The 20,239-nt window shown below is 44.5% G+C and overlaps 1 protein-coding gene and 1 long non-coding RNA gene across 4 annotated transcripts in view; one reads left to right on the top strand and one right to left on the bottom strand.

The window, feature by feature from the left end:
- LOC135460376 (ras GTPase-activating protein 1-like) overlaps nt 1–20,239 on the top strand; it is a 170,821-nt gene that overhangs the window by 115,699 nt on the left and 34,883 nt on the right. For all 3 annotated transcript variants that reach the window (XR_010443218.1, XM_064737172.1, XM_064737171.1), the window contains exons 20-21: nt 12,719–12,805; nt 17,949–18,016. Coding sequence is in view for 2 of the 3 variants with exons in the window: in XM_064737172.1 (XP_064593242.1) it covers nt 12,719–12,805; nt 17,949–18,016 (155 nt within the window). In the remaining variant the exon portion in view is untranslated. The remainder of the gene's footprint in view (nt 1–12,718; nt 12,806–17,948; nt 18,017–20,239) is intronic.
- On the bottom strand, nt 2,524–11,359 carry LOC135460375 (uncharacterized). Its single transcript, XR_010443217.1, has 2 exons — nt 9,109–11,359; nt 2,524–3,485 (listed from the first exon to the last, which is right to left on the bottom strand). It is a non-coding gene; the product is annotated as an uncharacterized LOC135460375 (long non-coding RNA).

Below are 20,239 nucleotides of genomic sequence, written 5' to 3'. Positions count from 1 at the left end.
TTTCTCGAGTGTTTCTGCAGGAATTGCAGTAGCTTGGACTGAGGGAGAAGACCACTGGCCCTCACCACAGAGCTGCTCCATGGTGATAGGGTTACTACTGTTGTCTCTCGCTATGTTTGGATCAGCCTGTAAGCCTGGGAGAGCATCTTTTAGCAGTTGTTTCAATGCTGATTCCCATAATTTGAATTCCGTGGAGGTCATGAGTCAGGAAAAAAGCTGTTTTAAATCATGTGGGGTTACCACAGTCCTACTCAATTCAGAATTTAAAAGGCCACGGAAATATGGACTGTGTGGACCATATTCCTTATGAGATTTACAGATCTCTTTAATCAATTGTCGTCAAAGGAGCTCCAATTAGCAGTTGGAGCTACCCCGGCTTGAGCTGCAGGCTGAAACGTAACAGGAGCTAGTGACAACATGGGACTATGCATTGGGTCTGCCGTCCCCTGCTCTGTATCCCTGGAATTAGAAGCATTGGGATCACAGCTACAGGTTTGGGGACAGGCAGTGGGTGTGTCCCCACAGTGGGAACCCGGGGAGGGGGCGGGGACAGGGAGCCAGCAAGGGGCTGGGAAACCGTGGGAACAAGGGGCGGGGTCAAGGGGCTGGCAGGAGGCGAGGCAACCGTGGGAACAAGGGGTGGGGTCAAGGGGCTGGCAGGGGGCGGGGACGCCTGGTGACCTCACGTCAGCAGACGCCCCCTGGGAGGAGTAGAGGGGCGGAGCTGAGGGTACTGCAGGAAAGGGGGGGAAGGGGGGAAGCGGTCACGAGGAACAGGAGGAGAGGGGAATGGAGCAGGAATTTTGGGATGCTTAAGAGGATTTTGGGAGGAAGAAGACCAGGTTTGGGAAGATGCCACGTGGCATCCACCATTTTGCGGACCCGCTAGGGACTGGGGGCTATTTTGGACATCACTGCTCTCCGGAAAGCTACCAAGTTTTGGGTAAAGAGGTTTAGGGGTTTTAGAGATAGGAGAGGGAGAAACAGGGAGAGCAGAGGTACATGGCTTTATATTTGGCTTTTTCTCCATTTCCTTTTGTTTGAGCAATGCTGTTCGAATTTGTAAACTCCAGAACACAAATTTAGCTGAGGGTGATTTGCTAGATTGTCCTAAGGTTATCAATTCATTCCCAACTTTATCCCAGAATTGAATATTGTGGATTTTTTCACAGGAAATGTTTGGGAACTGCAGAAAAAGCCATCTTATAAACTGTTTCAATTTTCCTTTAGAGAATTTCACATTACCATTGACTAAAATGCTAACAATATTATAATACACTCCCTTTTGTACAATGCTAAGTTTGGAACCCATGTTAGATGTAAAAAGCAAAGTACTTAATCCCGCCTGACCAAAAACAAAGCTAAAATCAGCTACCAATTTCTAGAAAAACCACAGATAGAAAGCGATAACGAGCAGACAAAAGCTTCACAATGCAGCTGTATATACTGCTTTTAAAATTCCCGGGCAGCAGCAGCAGGGCACGCCCTGCCGAACCGAGGCAGAAACAAAGCCTCTCCCGTGTTGGAATGCAGCCCCCCCGAGGAGCAGAGAGAGCAGCTACTCCACGTGGCAAGCCGAAACCGGGGCCCCACCACCACGCCGCGTGTGGAGAGAACACTCCCCACCCCGCACCGAGAGAGATCCTCCGGCCACGTGGAAGGAGAGCTCCCCCTCCCCCGCACAGAGAAAGAAAGAGAGTCCTCCGCGGAGCAGAGAGCTGAGAGCCCCCCCCTCTCCCGCACAGAGAAAGAGAGAGCCTCCCGACCACGTGTAGAGAGCCGAGCACGCTGCCGAGCCGGGGGGGAAGGGCAGAGAGCGATCTCGCTCCGGCGCGAAGTCCAAAAGACAGTGAAACACGCGGCAGAAAGCTAAAGCTAGAACGCTCCCGTCTGTGGGGCTGCGCAGCCAAAAATGCAAAGGTAAAAAGGAACAGAATTCACGGCAGAGTCTGTTTTTGACCTTCTGCTCTACCGAAAGCAGAGATACTCACGTGAAATGGAAGCTGTAGGTGGCTGGGTACAGGCAGGTCTCCTCACCGGAAAAGGACCTCTCTCTGGGCAAGAGAGGCTACCCTCTTCTTCCTCTGGAAAATCTGCTCACCACAATGGAGCTGGGCTTTCCAGAGGCGCCGAACAGTCCACGAAACTTCTTCTGGGAATATTCCTGAAGTCTCTAGCTGAGGGCGATGCAACCAAAGCCCTTCTAGCTGGATTCACGGCTGCCAAAAGCTTTTCTGAGGTACTGTGAGTCCGTTCTCGGGCTGCGGAGTCGCTTTGCCCACCCAGGGACGCCAATATATTGGAATATGAATCCCAATATTACCAGTTAGATGGTGCCTGGTCCAGTCTGACCTTCGCTGCTGGGCCAAAGGTGGCACTGTGGTGTAATTCACCCCAGAGATACCTTGGCTGCTGGAGATTGCAGCAGGGCACTGAACGAGTCCAGGCTTATCAGGAACTCCGTTTACCTCAGGAGAGAGAGCTTCGGGCGATGGTGAAGAGAAAAAGGAGAGGATTCCGCTGGAGGGTTTCCAGATGTTTATTCCATGGTTACAGAGGTCTGAACCGGGGCAACTGCTCCAACAGAATACCGGCCGCATGGTCTGATTAACCTTTTAAGCTTGGGGACAGGGGAAGGGGAGGGGACAGGTGAGCTACCAAGCAGGTGAAAGGGACAGGGTCTCAAGGGACTAGGGACACCTATCCAATGTCCCCCAGGCCTGAGGAGCATCCTTTGAAATCGACCAACCACACGACGCCTTGCTGGAAGTTAAGCCTGATTGACAGGACTCACTCAGCAAGGGGGCGAGGGGGAAGGGAGAGAGGTATAGGCACACCTGGGAAGGGACCCGGAAGTTTAAAACAGGACATTGCAACACACCGCAACAATTGGTGATGTATTGCCCAGGCCAGGGCCCAATGTGTCCTCTGCTCTATATTTTCAATAATGCTATTTCTTCCCTATAAGGGATTTCTCTTTGTCCTGGGGCTGTTGCAAATTTGCGTAGGGCCGTGTAGGGGTTTTCCCTCCTCCAACCCCAATCACAAGTATGACAGCAGATACCCCCACCTAATTGTGATTGGAAAACCCACCATTTGAGCCTACATCCCCCACAAAATATTTTTATCCATGCCCTACAGATGGGATCACCACATTTAATGCACCCAGGTCTGTTTGAAAGTGGCCGCCTTATCTTAGCGAGGACCTCAGCCACTGATATCAGATCATCCCATGTGTGCCAAATAAGAGGACACTTCAGTTCCTTTCCCACCCTTTGAATATTGTCTCTGACCAGTAGCTGCAGTCGGTGTTTCTCCCTCTCAGTCATTCATATTACCAGTTGCTATGCGTTCTTATGTTTTCTGAAGAGTCAATCGTAGATCTCCAGGGCGACTGGTCACCTCCCAAGGGGTGTCTGCAGAGATGGGTCCTTTCACTCGACTGGCATGTGTCCAGCCTTTTTCAGCAGTTCGGACGGCTGTCTCTGAAGTAAACAGAACAACATAAGGACCTTCCCATTGGGGTGTTAGGGAGGTCTCTTTCCAAGTTTTAATTAGGACTCTATCTCCAGGTTTAAGCTTATGCATTGCTATATCCAAAGGGGGTCTTTGTACGAATAGCCCTTTTCGTTTTAATTCCTCCCTTCGTTTCATTAGCTGTTGTATGTAACTCTGAATTTGACTATCTTGGATACAGGGATGGTTCCCTGGTAGCTCTAAGTCGTAAGGCATTCCATAGAGCATTTCAAAGGGAGAAATTCCCACATCCGTCCTAGGTTGGGTTCTAATGTTTAGCAGTGCCAGGGGTAAACATCTGACCGACGACATGTTAGTTTCCACCATAAGTTTAGTGAGTTGCTTCTTGATTTCTCCATTTGCCCTTTCTACCCACCCTGAGCTTTGAGGGTGCCAAGGGGTGTGATATTTCCATTTAGTACCTAAGGCCATGGTTACCTCTTTTAGTACTTTATTTGCGAAATGGGGGCCTCTATCAGAGTCGAATATTTATACTAATCTATACCTAGGGATTATTTCTTCCAGTAAGGTTTTAATCACCACGTTTGCAGTAGCCTGTGATGTAGGATATGTATTGGAATAGGAATCCCAATATTACCAGTTAGATGGTGCCTGGGCCAGTTCTGACCCTCGCTGCTGGGCCAAAGGCAGCACTGTGGTGTAATTCACCCCAGAGATACCTTGGCTGCTGGAGATTGCAGCAGAGCACTGAACAAGTCCAGGCTTGTCTGGAACTCCGTTTACCTCAGGAGAGAGAGCTTCTGGCGATGGTGAAGAGAAAAAGGAGAGGATTCTGCTGGAGGGTTATATCCAGATGTTTATTCCATGGTTACAGAGGTCTGAACCAGGGCAACTGCTCCAACAGAATCCCAGCCGCATGGTCTGATTAGCCTTTTAACCCCAGGGACAGGGGAAGGGGAGGGGACAGGTGAGCCACCAAGCAGGTGAAAGGGGCAGGGTCTGAAGGGACCAGGATGACACTTAGACAGGCCAATGACCTCTGGGCATAGGGGCATCTTTTGAATTCGACCAACCACAGACGACCTTCCTGGAAGTTAAGCCTGATTGACAGGACTCACTCAGCAAGGGGGCGAGGGGGAAGGGAGAGAGGTATAGGCACACCTGGGAAGGGACCCGGAAGTTTAAAACAGGACATTGCAACACACCGCAACAGATATGCTTCTACAAAGTGGGTTAGATGATCTACCAGTACCAATAAGTACTTGTACCTCCCTACTTTCGGTAGCTCGGTGAAATCTACTTGTACGTGTGAAAAAGGTCGGTGTGCTAATTCCCTTCCTCCTGGAATCCTTTCTTGAGCTTGGTGCCTATTAACCCTCTGGCATGTTATACATCCCCTAACTACTTGTTTTGCTATATCATAAATTCCTATACACATATACTTAATAGTAAACTGATCTACTAAGGCTTGGGTTCCCCAATGAGTCTGTTCATGCAACTGCTGCACTATCCTCTGAGCTACAGATTTTGGCAGCACTTCCCTATCGTCTGGTAATTTTTGAATACCCTCATTCTCTTTTATTCCCATTCTGTCTAATTTTTCCTTTTCCTGGGCTGTGAAGCTCAGCACACAAACTCTTTCATCATCTCGCATTCTCCTTTTTCTCTGCTCCTGGAATTTTCTGAGGGCAGCTTTCTTTGCTTCTCTGTCTGCTATATTGTTTCCTCTGATCAGATGGGAGGGACCCTTTTGATGTCCTTTAACATGTACTATTGCTATTCACTTTGGGCCTCTTAACACTTGTAATACCTGAGTGATTAGTTCCCGATGTATTAATTCTTTTCCTTGGGAATTTATTAACCCTCTTTCCTCCCAAATTTTTCCAAAAGTATGTATCACTCCAAAGGCATACTTTGAATCCATATAGATGGTCCCATCCTTAGCTTCCAAGAATTTCAGAGCCCGCAATATCGCATAAAGCTCACAGGCCTGGGCTGACCAACTAGGACTCAGAGGTCCAGATTCTATTATTTCTAAATTTTCACCTCCCACAATGGCATATCCAGAGATTCGCTTTCCCTCAACAACCCTAGAGGAACCATCCACAAATAACTTTTCTCCCTCTTCCAGCTCTTCTTCTTCGAGATCCGGTCTAATTTTTGTTTGTTTCTCTATGCTATGTAAGCAATCATGAGTTAAATTCTCCTGTGGATCTCCAAACAGGAATTCAGCAGGGTTTTGCAGAGAGGTGGTTTCAAGTATCAACCGAGGGGATGACAGTAAAATGCCCTCGTATTTCAAAAGTCTGGAGTCTGTTATCCATTTTTCTGCCTTTTGTTGCAATACTGCCCGTATATTATGGGGAGTAAAGACTTTCATTTCTCCCCCATAGGTAATTTTGAGAGCTTCCTCCACTAAGAGGGCTGTGGCTACTATAATCTGCAAGCATGTTGGCCACCCCCTACTTACTGGATCCAGTAATTTTGAAATGTATGCCACTGGTTTTCGACTGCTGGCCCAGTCCTGAGCCAGTACCCCAAATGCTACTCCTGCCTTAATATTAACGAACAAATAAAAAGGTCTCCTAACATCGGGGAGGCTTAGCACCGGGGCATTAGTCAATTCCTCTTTTAGTTGTTCTAATGATTCATCATCCTTTTCAGTCCATTTAATCAAACCTTCAGTAGTTAGTTTTTCATTCAGGAATTTTACCTTGCCACTAAAGTTTTCAATCCATTGTCTGCAGTATCCTACGAGACCCAATAGCTGTCTAATTTGTCTCTTATTTCTTGGGGGAGGAAGGGAGAGGATTCCCTTAACCCTCTCTGGATCTAGTGTTTTAGTTCCTTTACTGAGTCGGTGTCCCAGGTACTTCACTTCTTCTTCTACGAATTGCAATTTATTTTTGGACACCTTCAGCCCCTGAATGCTCAAAAAGTTCAAAGCTTAATGCTTTCTTCCCTAACTGATTCCTCACTCTTTCCAGCTATTAACAGATCATCTACATATTGAACAAGGGTTATTCCTGGGTTTGGGGTATAGGTTTTCATTATCTGTTCTAATGCATGCCTAAATAAATTCGGGGACTCAGTATATCCCTGTGGGAGCACGGTCCACCTTAGTTGTTGCTTTCGGTGGGTATCGGGATCTTCCCATTGAAATGCAAAATAGTCCCTACATTCTTCCTTCAAGGGGCATGCCCAAAAGGCTTCTTTTAAATCTATAACACTATACCATTGGTCATCAGGTTTCAATTGACTGAGCAATGTATGGGGATTAGCTACTACAGGGAACCGGGCAATAGTTCTCTTATTTATTTCCCTTAAATCATGTATTAGTCGGTATTTCCCATCTGGTTTTTTTACAGGTAAGATGGGGGTGTTGAAGGGAGACATACAAGGTTCCAAGAGCCCTTGTTGTATTAACCGTTCTATTTCTGGTTTTAGTCCCCTTCGCCCATCGTCTGACATGGGATATTGTTTTATCCTCACCGGGATTTCCGGGTTTTGGATGATAACTGTGAAAGGCTCTATATTCAGTCTCCCTGCTGTGTCAGGGGTATACCAAACCTCTGGGTTTATCTTCTCCTCATCAGTGGCCCATAGGGGGCACAGTCTGACTTTCAACTGTTTTTCTTCAATATTTATATTTATTCCTAATTCCACCATTAAATCTCTACCTAATAAATTGTAATCGGCTTCAGGAACTAGTAGCAGGGATCCTACCCCTATTTTTTTCTCTGATTCTATTAAGACATCTTTAATTACAGGAACCTTGAAGGGTTCCCCTTTTGCCCCAATAACCTGTTGTTTTGAAGGCGAAATCTTACATCCCGGGGGCAAAGACTGAACTGTTGATCTCTCGGCCCCCGTATCTACAAGGAAGGTTATGGGGGTTTGCTGGGGACCCACTTTAAGTTTTACCAAGGGCTCTGATGACATTTGAGTCCCCAATAAATAGAGCCCTTGACCCCCCTAATCCTCTTTAAACATTTTCTCATCCCTAAGCCTCTTTCAACATTCCCTCTTCATGTGCCCTTTCCCACCACAGTAGTAGCACACCGTTCCTTCTCTCCCCCCCTTGGGGCCCTCCTAAATCCCGGGGACCCCTCCTCATGTCATTTCTTTCACGTGGCGGAGGGTTGTTTCGCTGTCCCTCCCTGACTGCTGCCACCATCATCCAAACTTGCCTTTTATGTGCTTCTTCCTCCCGTCTAACATATACTTTCTGAGCCTCCCTAAGCAATTCATCAAGTCCTCTGTCCTGCCAATCCTCTAACTTTTGTAATTTCTTTCGAACATCCTCCCACGATTTAGCTACAAACTGTGATTTCAGGAGTGCTTGCCCCATAGGTGTCTCTGGATCCACCCCTGAGTATAACTGAAAACTCTTCCTTAATCTTTCCAGCCATTCAGTGGGGGTCTCATCCTTTCCTTGGCACTCTCTGAATGCCTTGCTTATATTTTGTCTTCGGGGCACAGCCTCTCATATGGCCTGGATTATAATGGTTCTTAAGTCCTGCATTTGACCACGATGGTTGGGGTCCTGATTATTCCAATTGGGATTTTGCAAGGGCCATTTGACATCAGCCGCAGGACCTTGAACATGCTGAGCGTCCCAAATTCTCATTCCTGCCCTTCTAATCATCCCTCTCTCCTCTGTTGTAAATAGTATGCCTTGAATAGACTGTATCTCTACCCAAGTATATACATTTGGTCCCAGGAACTGATCCACCCTTTCTGCTACTCCTATAGGGTCTTCTAATAATTTTCCCATCTCTTTCTTAAACTCACGGACATCTCCTGAGTTTAAGGGGACAGTGACAAACCCCATCCCAGCTTGAGGTCCCCCTAATGCTATCTCCCTAAGAGGGAACAACCCACTGTTCTTCCTCAATTACTGTCTTCATCTGACTCCGAGTACGCCTCCTGTAATCCGGGGAGTCCGTGACCTGCTGTTTATCAGGGGCTGATGCCGGAGGAATGTTTGGAAGGGATACAGGGGGGGCTGAGGCTGGTGGTGGTATATATGGGGGAGGATAAATAGAAATATTTTCCTCTACTCGGGACTTTTTCTATCTTCCTCCCCTTGGCTTCCCTTAAGGGGGAGCAATCTAGTTATTTGCTCATTACTTCCTACCAACCACAATTTAGCATAAGCACTCTCCTCCAGGTTTTCTGGCTCTTTGGAATTCACATAGATGTTCAGGGCTTGATAGACCCAGTCCTCGTAGGATCCAAAAACAGGCCAGTATCTATTTCCTGAGTCCAGTTTCTTACCCCCCCCCATACTACTATGCAATAATTTATCATTTTTGCTTTATCCTTCAGATTTCTGGAGGGAAAATCATCCCAATACTTAATTATTAATCCTAACGGACTATCCTTAGGTATTGGGGGTAACCGGGGGCCCTCCCCCATGGGGTCAGAAGGCTTGCTTTCCTTCTGCCCCATCTTCCAAGGCACCTCCACGCACACACACACCCCCCCCCCTTGGTCGTGGCTCGCTCCCTCACGGGCTACGAGAAACGCACTACTGGAGGGTCCCTCTTGCTTCGTCCTCAGTTGGACGTCTCATTCACTGTGCCCTGGGATTCGAACCCCAACCGAGCGGTTCACCCATATACTCACGCGTCCTGCGTCTTCGCTCGGATCTTTGTGCACAAAGTTTACAGGGTTACCGGTGTTTCCTTGCTTATTTTCGAATTTAGGTTCGTCGGTCCAGGGGAGTGGGTCGGTTGAAAAGATCAGGGCCACCAAAGGGGTTGGGGGCGCCCCCCCCAAATTCTCAAACCAACCCTGTCTCAGGATCCGAGTCACGGCACCAAATTGTGATAAACGAATCGACCAAATTTAAGAACCGTACAATTATCTGTATTATTATGCAAGCAAGAATAAGCAAGATTCAGCGCTGGGCAGCCAGGAGTCTCTGCTCCTCTTAGGCGCGCAACTTTCCCCCTTCAAAGTTTGCTTTTTATTGTCCTTTTTCTCCGGATTCCTGGATGACGTGGTCCGTCTTCTGCGCTTGCTCCTCCGGTTGCTAGGGGTCTTTTTTCTGCCTTCTGGTGGTCGTGGGATGAAGGCCCCAAGTCTTCCTCTTTTGCCGCTTTCCTTATAAGGCATATCTATAAGTCTAAATTTCTACAAGCTAAGCAATTCTTGCAAGGTTAATAATTGTTACCATATGTGTTTCAGAAAGTCTCCTATATCTATGGGGTGCAATTTTGCGGACCAAGCAATTCTAGCGAGGTTAGTAATTGTTACCAGATGTAGCTGTATCTGGTTACAAGGGGGGGGTTTGTAACCCAAGCAATTCTTTAAAAGTTTTCCCATACGTGGCTGCATAGGTATCCTGCTAAACAAGAGCTATTTAGCTATTGTTTTATAATTTAAATTATCTAGCTATTAATGAACAAATGTATTGTTACCTATTACAATGGGAAGTGAGCATGTGACGGGGTGGGGGCTTCGCTGCTGGTCATTGTCAACCCATCACAGAACAGCACAGACAGTTTTGTGTCAGTGATAGCTAGGTTAGTGTTATGGGTTGATCCTGGCCAAATGTCAGCGCACCCATGAATATCGTTTACTAATTTTCCTCTGCTTTAGTTAAGCAGAGGAGGGGGAAAGAAAACTCATGGTGTGAGATAAAGATTAGGAGAAAACACTTTAAGGGCAAAACATGCTCAGAATTTTAAAACACATACAGGAAAAATTCTTAACAGAATTAGAAGAGGATAATGAGAACCAAAAATAAAGTTTTAGAATACCTTACCCCCCACCCACCCCAGCCCTTCTTTCTTTCCCACCGACAGCACAGGGAGACAAAATATGGGAATTTAAGTTAGTTTGCCACTTCTTAAGGTCTTTTTTCACTTTGCTTAAGGAGTGGAGTCTCTTTTGCTATGCCATGGGGTCTTTCCTATGGGAAAGTTTTCTGTGCACTTTTTCGAGGTGGTTTTAATTTTCACAGCTAACAGTCTGCCTGGAACCTGCTTGCAACATGAAGTCCCTCCCATGGCTTGCAGTCTTCCCACAACTGATTTTCATAGGCCATTTAGCTATGGGGTGCAGTTTTTAAGGACAAGCTGTTCTAGACCATAAAAGCAAGGGTCCTCTTTCTTAATCTCTGAAAGCAAGGGTTCTCTTTCTCTCTGTTTAAGCCTCTCACCAGATCACAGCTTTTCAGCATCCACACACTCCAGCACGAGTGCTTTTTTCTCATGGGCCGCAGGTGAATGCTGCATCCCCCCCATGCACTTAATGAATTACAGGGAAACAGTTTGTTTTATTATAGTCCTCACTATGGCTTGCAGAAGAATCTCAGCTCCGATGCTCAGAGCACGTCCTCCTCCCCCTCCTTCTTTTGCACCGATCTTAGTGTCACCATATTTTTCTCCTCACATGTCCTCACTTTTTCCTTTTCTCTGACTCGGGAGAGAATTGGTATCTGTAGGTTCCTTTGTTCTCAAGTTCTATCAATTGAAACAGTTTTTATAGAGCTCTGCAGCGCTGAAAGGTTGATCTTGTCTAAGCTCCACAATCAGGGAATTGCTCGCCGTGCTTCTCTCTATTGGTCACATGGTCTCCCCCGGCACTGGGCAAGCCTCGCTGGCTGCCAGCTCCACTCCACGCCTTTTCTTCATGCGGCACACCGATAAAAGAAAAGCTGCTGTCGCCGCTTTTGTCTTTCTGTCCGCAGCATGGCTGGTTAAAAGCGGCTAAGTAAATAAAGTCCATTGTGAGCTATTCCGAGAAAGGCGCAGCCGCACGGCGCTGCCCTGGCCCCATGGTTGCTCGCGGCGCTGGGATGGCCCCTCGCAGCACGGCCGCCGCGGCCCCCGCTGGAAAGGGACCCTAGCTGGCCCCACCAAGAAGGGGGCCCGGCCTACCCCCCCACCTCTCTGCAGAGAGCTAGAGCACTTCCGCGGTTTTTTCGTTCTTAAATGTCATCAGAGAGGCGTTTCCAGCTTTTCTAATTGGCTTAGCAGTGTGCCAATTCTGAGAGCTAGCCAGCAATTGGTTTTGCCAGGCACGGAGGAAGCTGCTAGCAGCTCCTCACAGAGAATCACTTCCGTGGCTGACTTTTTCCCTCTTCATCAAAAATCAATTAATATAAAACTAGCATACTTAGTATTAAAAGCTTCATCCTGTTAAGTATATGGTGCATCTCAACATTTTCTGAAATACAACAGAGGGCTCCTATTTTTTTAATAGGAGAAGACTATTACATAACTACTTTTAAAAACCTGACCTCTAGTTATGGATGCACAAATTATTATTCATTCAGTTTAAAAGTGGAAAAAAATCAAGGAAAAAAGCCAGCAAACCAAACTTTAAAAAAAAAATATTGAAATGCTACCTAGGTGTGAAAACCGCCAATCACTTGTTTTTAAAATTTTAAAAGTTTAATAGTAATAAAATTGTTATAAAAATAGTAATACAATTGGAGCAATAATAATTTGGACAATTTAAATTAGGACAATATGAGACAACAAGTACAAAGAGTTATGGACGTCCGGGTACCTTTTCCAGGGCAGCACGAGCTCGAAAAAGGACCCCCGTTAACAGAGGATTAACCCTTGAAAGCAATAGCCTGTTGCATAGTCATATACTTCATACATGATGCATAAATTCCATTCAAATACAGGATTCTGTCTGGTCAGTGTCAATTTCTTCCTTTGAATCCTAACAGCACCTTCGAGGCGGGAAGAATTTAGTTTCTTCTGATAAGAAGGCAATAAATTCTTTTTCTCTGAAAGATTTAGGTGTCCTGTGGCTGCTATCTTGCTGCAAGTCCTTTCTTTTAAAAAAGTATCTTACATAGCATCGTTTCTATTTTAACAGTTTTTGTAACCTAAAACTATATTTAATACACTACTTAAGAGAATTAATACAGCATTACTTTCTAACACAACACATATAATATTAATATTAATATTAATATTTGCGAAAAGCCAATCATGAAATACATGCATTTTTCACACTAGGGAAATAGGAAAAAAGTATTATAAAACATATAATGCATACATGATTTATCAGAATTTTACCTTCACAAATAGAGTAGTGCATTAGTCAAGGACTTTCTTTGCCATTTGTAAATGGACTGTTATAGCAGATTTCTAATTAAGTTACAGCTTATGTCTGAATTGGAGGAAGTTGGACTAGATGCTTTCTGACCAGCTATTTTTACTCATTAAAATTTGTAAATTAAATTATTCATCGGTTATTATTTTTACAGGACATTGAGATATATTTATGGATGCTTGCAGAAGTCTGTTCAAAACAAGTGGCCAGCTAATACGACAATGAGAACAAGAGTTGTTAGGTAAGTTACTTGTCATTTTATGCTGAAAATAATTTTTTTTGTCTTATTACTGTCATGCTTCAGTGTGCTTATCAATTTTTTCTTTTAGCGACAACAGTTTTTAGTATTTATATAGATTGCAAGAATAATTAAAATTATTGTGGTACTGGGGCATGATATCTCAAGGATCTGCTAGATTCTTAGTCATGTTGTTGGAAAATTTCTAACAGTCTAGTATAGAGGTCGGTATAGCTATACTTAATAGCTTTGACTTTTAATTTACTTGTATTTTGTTAATTTATTTAATCTAAGATCTTGGGAAAGAGAAGTTTTCTCAAAGTGATAGTTAACCTTTTATATCCTCTAATGATTATGTTCCTGTCATGCCATCTGGGAAGACTGTGCCTTATCCAGGGACTCTTATGTAGTGTGTGTTAATTACTGGAAAAATCTTACACATGCTAAGTGTCCTTTAAAGTGCAGACATAACATGTTAAGGAAACTAATAACTTCTCAGAAAGGTGATTGGACTGTCATTAGATTTCATTGAGGTACTTTCTGCACTGGAATATATAGTTTTCTGCTTCAATGAAGGCTTCCTGTGCTGATCACTTGGAATCAGCATTCATTTTGGAAAATGCATACTTTTATGCTGTCCCAGTTTTATTTCACTGCTCCAGCCCAATCATGTTAAAACATTCCAGAGTCTCATTAATATGTTGCAAGCTACTGAACCTGACTCCTTTGAACTGGCACCGAGTACAAAAACTCCAGTCTGCATTCATAAATCAATTGAATAAATTGTTCTTTCTTTCACACTACCAGTTGCTAGTGCAGGTAAAAAAAAAAACACCTTTTGACAAAAATGAGGTCTTGACACTTGCTCTAAACGTTACTGGAGATTTAAAGGTTTTAAAGCCACATCTTTTCTACATTTACATTACCTTTTTTTTTTTTTTTTTTGCAAGCCTAGCTTTCTAATAGACCCAATATCTGGCACTGATCTGGTTTACTGAGGTTAATCTCCCATTGAACAGTGTCTTCCAGATGATTTGTCATTGGCTCTTGTTTATCACTGTGGCTGGAGACAGAAATGAAGATATGGGAACCCTTCCTTCCCCAGAGTTTCAGTTAATGTTAGTGTACTTAGTACAGTACCTTCCATGCTTTTTTCCCTGTCATTTAGTGTTCCTATCAATAGTGACTCAAGATTTTAATGAAGAAAAATCTTCAGTAAAGTGCCTACCAACAGTGTTCTGCCGGAGTTTTGCCTTCAAATTGAGGCTGCTCTCATCAAAAGTGTTTGGGCTAGTCTATTGCACGCATATAGAACTTAGAAGCAAATACCATGTGTCTTCCTGTTTCTTCCCATCTCCAGAGAGCACCATGTGGCTTTCCTTAAGTGATACAGCTTACACTGAGAATTTTTCTGGGATCTCTGCTGAATACTATAAATATTGGGTCCCTTTCTCTTTTCATAAGTGGATACTTGTGACTTGTCTCTAGAGTAGAGTTTTGTGGGGATTTTTGCAGCCTCCAGTGAAGAATGTTATCTTTTACTGCACTGGTTTTGGTCCAGGAATAATTACATATTCAAAGACAGGTGGATAGTTTTTAAGTGCCTGGGTAGCTTGTCTTCTGTAAAATTCAGAAAGTACTGCCATTTCTGTTTCTTTGTAAAAGACCATACATAGGTATTGACTTATTCCTAATTTAGTCAGCTTGACTAGTGTAAGAAGCAGCAAATTTTCTGTCTGCAAGGTCCATCTTGGGTTCATACCTCAATTGTCCTTAGACCATCTGTTGTTGTTTGAAGCTGGCCCAATGCCAGGTACCCACAAGAGTCACTCGTTCACCCTCCCCTTCCACAGCTGGGCAGAGGAGAGAAAAAAAAATGAAAAAAGTGTTCATGAATGAGATAAGGACTGGGAGAAAACATTGCAAGGGCAGAACAGGCTCAACTTAAAGTTGCAAAGTGAATTTATTACTAACAGAATCAGGGGAGGATAATGAGAAATAAAATAAGCCCTTAAAACACGTTTTCCCCCAGACCCTCCCTCCTTCCCACCAACAGCACAGGGAGACAGGGCATGCAGGTTTTGGGCAGTTCACCACTGAGATTTTCTTCTGCTGCTCTGGGAGAGGAGTCCTTCCCCTGTGAGGCCATGGGGTCCCTCCTATGGGAGACAGTCCTCTGTGAACTTCTCTGGCATGGGTCCACTCTCACAACCAGCAGTCCTACTGCACCTGCTGCAATATGAATTCCCCCCATGGGCAAACAGTCCTCCCAGAACTGCTGCAACATGGGTCTCTCTTTGCCCGGGGTGCAGTCCTCCAAGGACAGGCTGCTCCAGCCTGGAAGCAAGGGCCCCCTCTCTCCACTGGGTCTTCCACTGGAGCACAGCCTCCTCCAGGCATTCACCTGCTCTGGCATGGATGCCTCCCCCACAGGCTGCGGGTAGATCTCTGCATCCCCCGTGGATCCCCATGCGCTGCAAGGGGACAACCTGCTTCACCATGGTCTTCACCACGGCCTGCAGAGGAATCTCGGCTCCAGCACCTGGAGCACCTCCTACCCCTCCTTCGTCACTGACCTTGGTGTTGCCATGTTGTTTTCCTTCACCTGTTCTTACCTCCTCCTCTTCTCTGACTTGAAGAAAAACTGTGTGTACTTTGTTTTGATTTTCTTCCTAAATATGTCATCACAGAGGCATTACCAACCTCTCTAATTGTCCCAGTTTTGTCCAGCAGCATGTCCATCTTTAGAGCCATCAGGGACTGGCTCTGCTGGACATGGTGGAAGCTTCCAGCAGCTTCTCACAGGACCCATCTCTCTGTGGCCCCCCCACTACCATAAACCAGGCTGTGCAAAACCAATACACCATCTATAGGAGAAACTGATGTTCATGCCATGACTTCAAAATTATTTACTTCCTCATAGCTTTAAATTCATCTCATAGAAAATATTTTTGTTTCACACTGGGCCAGGAGTGTTTTGTCAACCCATAATACATGGTTCTTGGACAAACAGGAGACTTCTATAACAGTATATATTGGAATTCAAGTGTGTTGGACACATGAAAGGTTTGTTAACCTCACTACTACGTGTCACTTTCAATTAATAATGAGCAATGCCATCACTGTATACTTATAAGCAAGGTAATGCAAGGTCGACTTCCACTCTTTTGTAAGAGGTCAAACTTTGGTATTGCTGTAGTGAAAAGCAGTTGGCTGGTAGTGTCCATTCACGCTGAACAAAATGAGAGGTGAGTTAGATTGCTTTAGTTGGTCCATATGTTGTTTCATTTTATAGCAATCTTCCAGAATTATGGTTAACCTGAAATGGATATTTTATTTTATTTTATGTTATGTTATGTTATTTTAATTTTGCTTTAACTGTCAACAGAAAGTTAGATTTTTCTCATGCTAAACTGAAGGACAATTGTGGTTTGGCACTGGCCAGACACCAGGCACCCATGAAAGCTGCTCACTCACCCTCCCCTGCAACTGGACAGAGGAGGGAAAATATTGTGAGAGGTTCATGAGTTGAGATAAGGACCATGGGAAAACACTCATCAATTGCCATCAAGGGCAAAACAGGCTCAACTTAGAGATATAAAGTGAATTTATTACTAACAAAATCAGAGCAGGATAATGAGAAGTAAAATAAGCCCTTCAAAACATCTTTCCTTCCCCTCCAACCCCTTCTTCCTTCCCACTGACTGCACAGGGAGGCAGGGAGTGGTGTTTTGGGCAGTTTATCACCTGTGCTTTCTCTCACTGCTCAGGGAGAGGAGTCATTCCCCTCCTGTGCCATGGGGTCCCTTCCACAGTAGACAGTTCTCCCCGAACTTCTCCAACGTGGCTCCATCTCTATAGTAATAGTCCTCCCAAAACTAATGCAACATGAGTACATCCCACGGACAGCAGTATGCCTCAAACTGCTGCAGTGTGAGTCACTCTTTGACAGGGTGCAGTCCTTCAACGACAGGCTGCTCCAGCCTGGGAGTAGGGCCCCTCTCTCCACGGATCTCCCACTGGATCACAACCTCCTCGAGGCATTCGCCCGCTCCGGTGTGGGCTCCTCCGCCATGGGCTACAGGTGGATCTCTGCATCCCCCAGGGATCCCCATGGGCTGCAGGGGGACAGCCTGCTTCACCATGGTCCTCACCACAGCCTGCAGAGGAATTTTGGCTCCAGTTCCTGGAGCACCTCCTCCCCCTCCTTCTTCAATGACCTTGGTGTCTGCAGAGTTGTTCTTCTCACATGTTCTCACCCCCTCCTCTTCTCAGCTAGAATTAAAACAGCACCACAAAGTTTGTTTAGATTTCTTCTTAAATATGTCATCACAGTGGCATTACCACCACCTCTGATTGGCCCAGCCTTGGCCAGCAGCATATCTATCTTTGGAGCCATCAGGGACTGGCTCTGCCTGACATGGTAGAAACTTCAAGCAGCTTCTCACAGAAGCCACCTCTGTGGTGCCCCTGCTACCAAGAACCAGACTGTGCAAAACCAACACAACAATTTAGGTTTCTGTTTAATAAGTTCCTAGTTCTGCGGTCAAACTGAGTATTTTTCCCTATCTTTCTAGATTGTCTGGATAGCAGCAGTTACTTCTGTGAAGAAAGTAGCTGATCCAGTACTATTCTTCTCGGATACTGTCATACTATTATTAGGAGATGGATTGGTTCAAGCTGAACTAAGGCCATGTTGCTGCCAAAAGAGAGGTTCCATTGTTACTGTGCACTCTTGCTCTCCTTATGTTGGCTTGGGGAAATGAGTGGCTGTAGGATGAATTACTTGTGGTAGTAGACAGTGTAACACTTGTAGGAGGCAGGAGATGAAGTGCTCCTCCTTTTTAAAGGCAATGTGGTCTTAGACTGCAGATTTCAGTATGGCTTTACAGTTAAGCTTTTCCCTGGTACTTTCAGAAGTTCACCTTTATTGAGAAATCAATATGTCTGGTTTTATTTTGTTTTTTGTCATAGTTGAAATCATAACAAGACATTTTTAATTAATAAACATGGAGCACAGGCTGGTTATCATGTCACAAAGATTTCCACACTGACTTAAATGCCTAAAGACTACATAATTTTACAATAATTTTATCATAGATTTAATATTGAGCAAAATACAAATTCTGTTTTTTTCCCATTTCAGTGGCTTTGTTTTTCTTCGACTGATTTGTCCTGCTATCCTGAACCCAAGGATGTTTAATATCATCTCAGGTGACTATGCTTCAGACTGAATTCATACTTTATATAATAATAGGCATAAACTTGCTTTAGTGCCTAATTTAGCAAAATATTAAGTAATTAGAACACTGCGAAATCATGTTAATCATATAAATGAATTTACTTACTCCCTAAGGCAGCCAGCATAGAGTTCTCACGCTTAAAGATTAGACAATGTTTATTCCCAATGTCTTGTTGTAAAGTAAAACAAAAACAAAAAACAACAAAAACAAAGAGAAGGTGAATGTTAAAGTGTTTCATAAAGAAAACTGTTTTGGGTTAACCCTGTTTGGCAGATAAAGCATCACAGTCACTTGCTCACTTTCCTCTTCACCCTCAGTAGAATGGGAGAAGAGGAAAGAAAAAATAAAAAGAGGAAAATTTGGGGGTCAAAATAAAACAAACAAAAATATTTAAATGTTTAATAAGTAAAGGATAAATTTAATAGAACTAAACAAGTGATGCAAAGGCAATCATATTACCTCCCATGTGTAGACTGATGCCCAGCCAATTCCTGAATAAAAGATGGCTGACACCCATAAAACCTCCCTCTTTTCCCTTGTATTGCTGAGCATGGCTTTAAATGCCTGCCCTGTTCTGTCTAATCCCAGCCTATTTTTCACCCTCAGTCTATTCATTGCGGGGGAGCAGAGTGAAAAACAGAGGCAGTCCTGATGCTGTATAAACATCATTTGGCAAAAGCTATAATATTAATCTGCTATCAGTACTATTTGGGTCAAAAATCTAAAACTGCTCCATATGAGCTGCCCTTGAAGAAAATCAACTCTGTCCTAGCCAGGCCCATTACAAAAGCGTGATCCTGGGTTTTGATGCTCTTTTTGTAGAGTGCATCTCTATCAGTAGATAAAGCAGTGACAGGGACTATTCCCGTTTGCTAGAACAGGATTGCAAAATTGCAGTACTGATCTGCAGTACAGTTCTGGCTGATAACAGATAGCATTCTCCTAAACGGTTCTTAGATGTGCTTTGGATGTTGACATGCATCAGGGATCATATCTAAAAGTTGGCATGGGGCTTTGTTGTGAATGATGTGGGCATAGATTATTCCACTGCAGTTGGCTTAAGTACCTAGAATTGTTTCTGAGCATTTTAACTTATGGATGTAGTTGAGGTCTTAGAGATGCGACAGCTAGTATGTATGTTACTGTTGTACCAGACATAAGGCTGTGTTGATGGAATTCCATGTTTTAAGTTTTGCTGTATTCCTTTGTGGTGGGTAGACCTTTACTGGATGCCAGGCACCCACCAAAGCCTCTCTATAACTCCCCCTTATTAGCTGGACAGGGGAGAGAAAATATAACTGAAGGCTGATGAGTTGAGATCAGGATAGGGAGATCATTCAGCAATTACTGTCATGGTCAAAACAGACTCAGCTTAGGGAAATTGAATTAATATATTACCAATCAAATCAGAGTAGGGTAATGAGAAATAAAACCAAATCTTAAAACACCTTCCCTCTACCCCTTCCTTCTTCCCAGGCTCAACTTCACTCCTGTGCTGGTTTTGGCTGGGGTAGAGTTTTTCTTTCCAGTGGCTGATATGGGGCTGTGTTTTGAATTTGTATTGAACACAGTGTTGATAATACAGAGATATTTTTGCTGTTGCTGAGCAGTGCTTACACACAGCCAAGGCCTTTTCTGCTTTTCATACTGCCACACTGGTGAGGAAGTTGGGGGTGCATGGGAGGTTGGGAGGAGACACAGTTGGGACAGGTGACCCAAACTGACCAAAGGGATATTTTAGACCATATGACATCATGCTCGGTATTTAAAGCTGAGGGAAGAAGGAAGAAGGGAGGGGATGTTTGGAGTGATGGCATTTGTGTTTCCAAGTAACCGTTGCACATGATGGAGCCCTGCTCTCTGGAGATGGCTGAGCACCTGCCTGCCCATGGGAAGGGATGAATGAATTCCTTGTTTTGCATTGCTTGTATGCATGGCTTTGGCTTTCCCTATTAAACGGTCTTTATTTCAACTCACAAGTTTTCAAACTTTTTAACCTTCTGATTTTCTCCACAATCCCACTGGTGGGGCCAGTAAGCGAGGATGTGTGGGGCTTGGCTGCTGGCTGGGGTGAAACCACAACTCCCTATTTTCTCTTCCCCCTGCCTCCCAGTGGTACAGGGGAATGGAGGTTGTGGTCAGTCCACATTTTCTCTGCCATTCCTCAGGAGGACTCCTCACACTCTTCCCCTGT

Source organism: Zonotrichia leucophrys, unplaced genomic scaffold, assembly GCF_028769735.1.
Source record: "Zonotrichia leucophrys gambelii isolate GWCS_2022_RI unplaced genomic scaffold, RI_Zleu_2.0 Scaffold_35_1530144, whole genome shotgun sequence".
NCBI lineage: Eukaryota > Metazoa > Chordata > Aves > Passeriformes > Passerellidae > Zonotrichia > Zonotrichia leucophrys.
The sequence above is the reverse complement of the archived record's forward strand: the minus strand, read 5'-3'. Positions and strand labels throughout refer to the sequence as shown.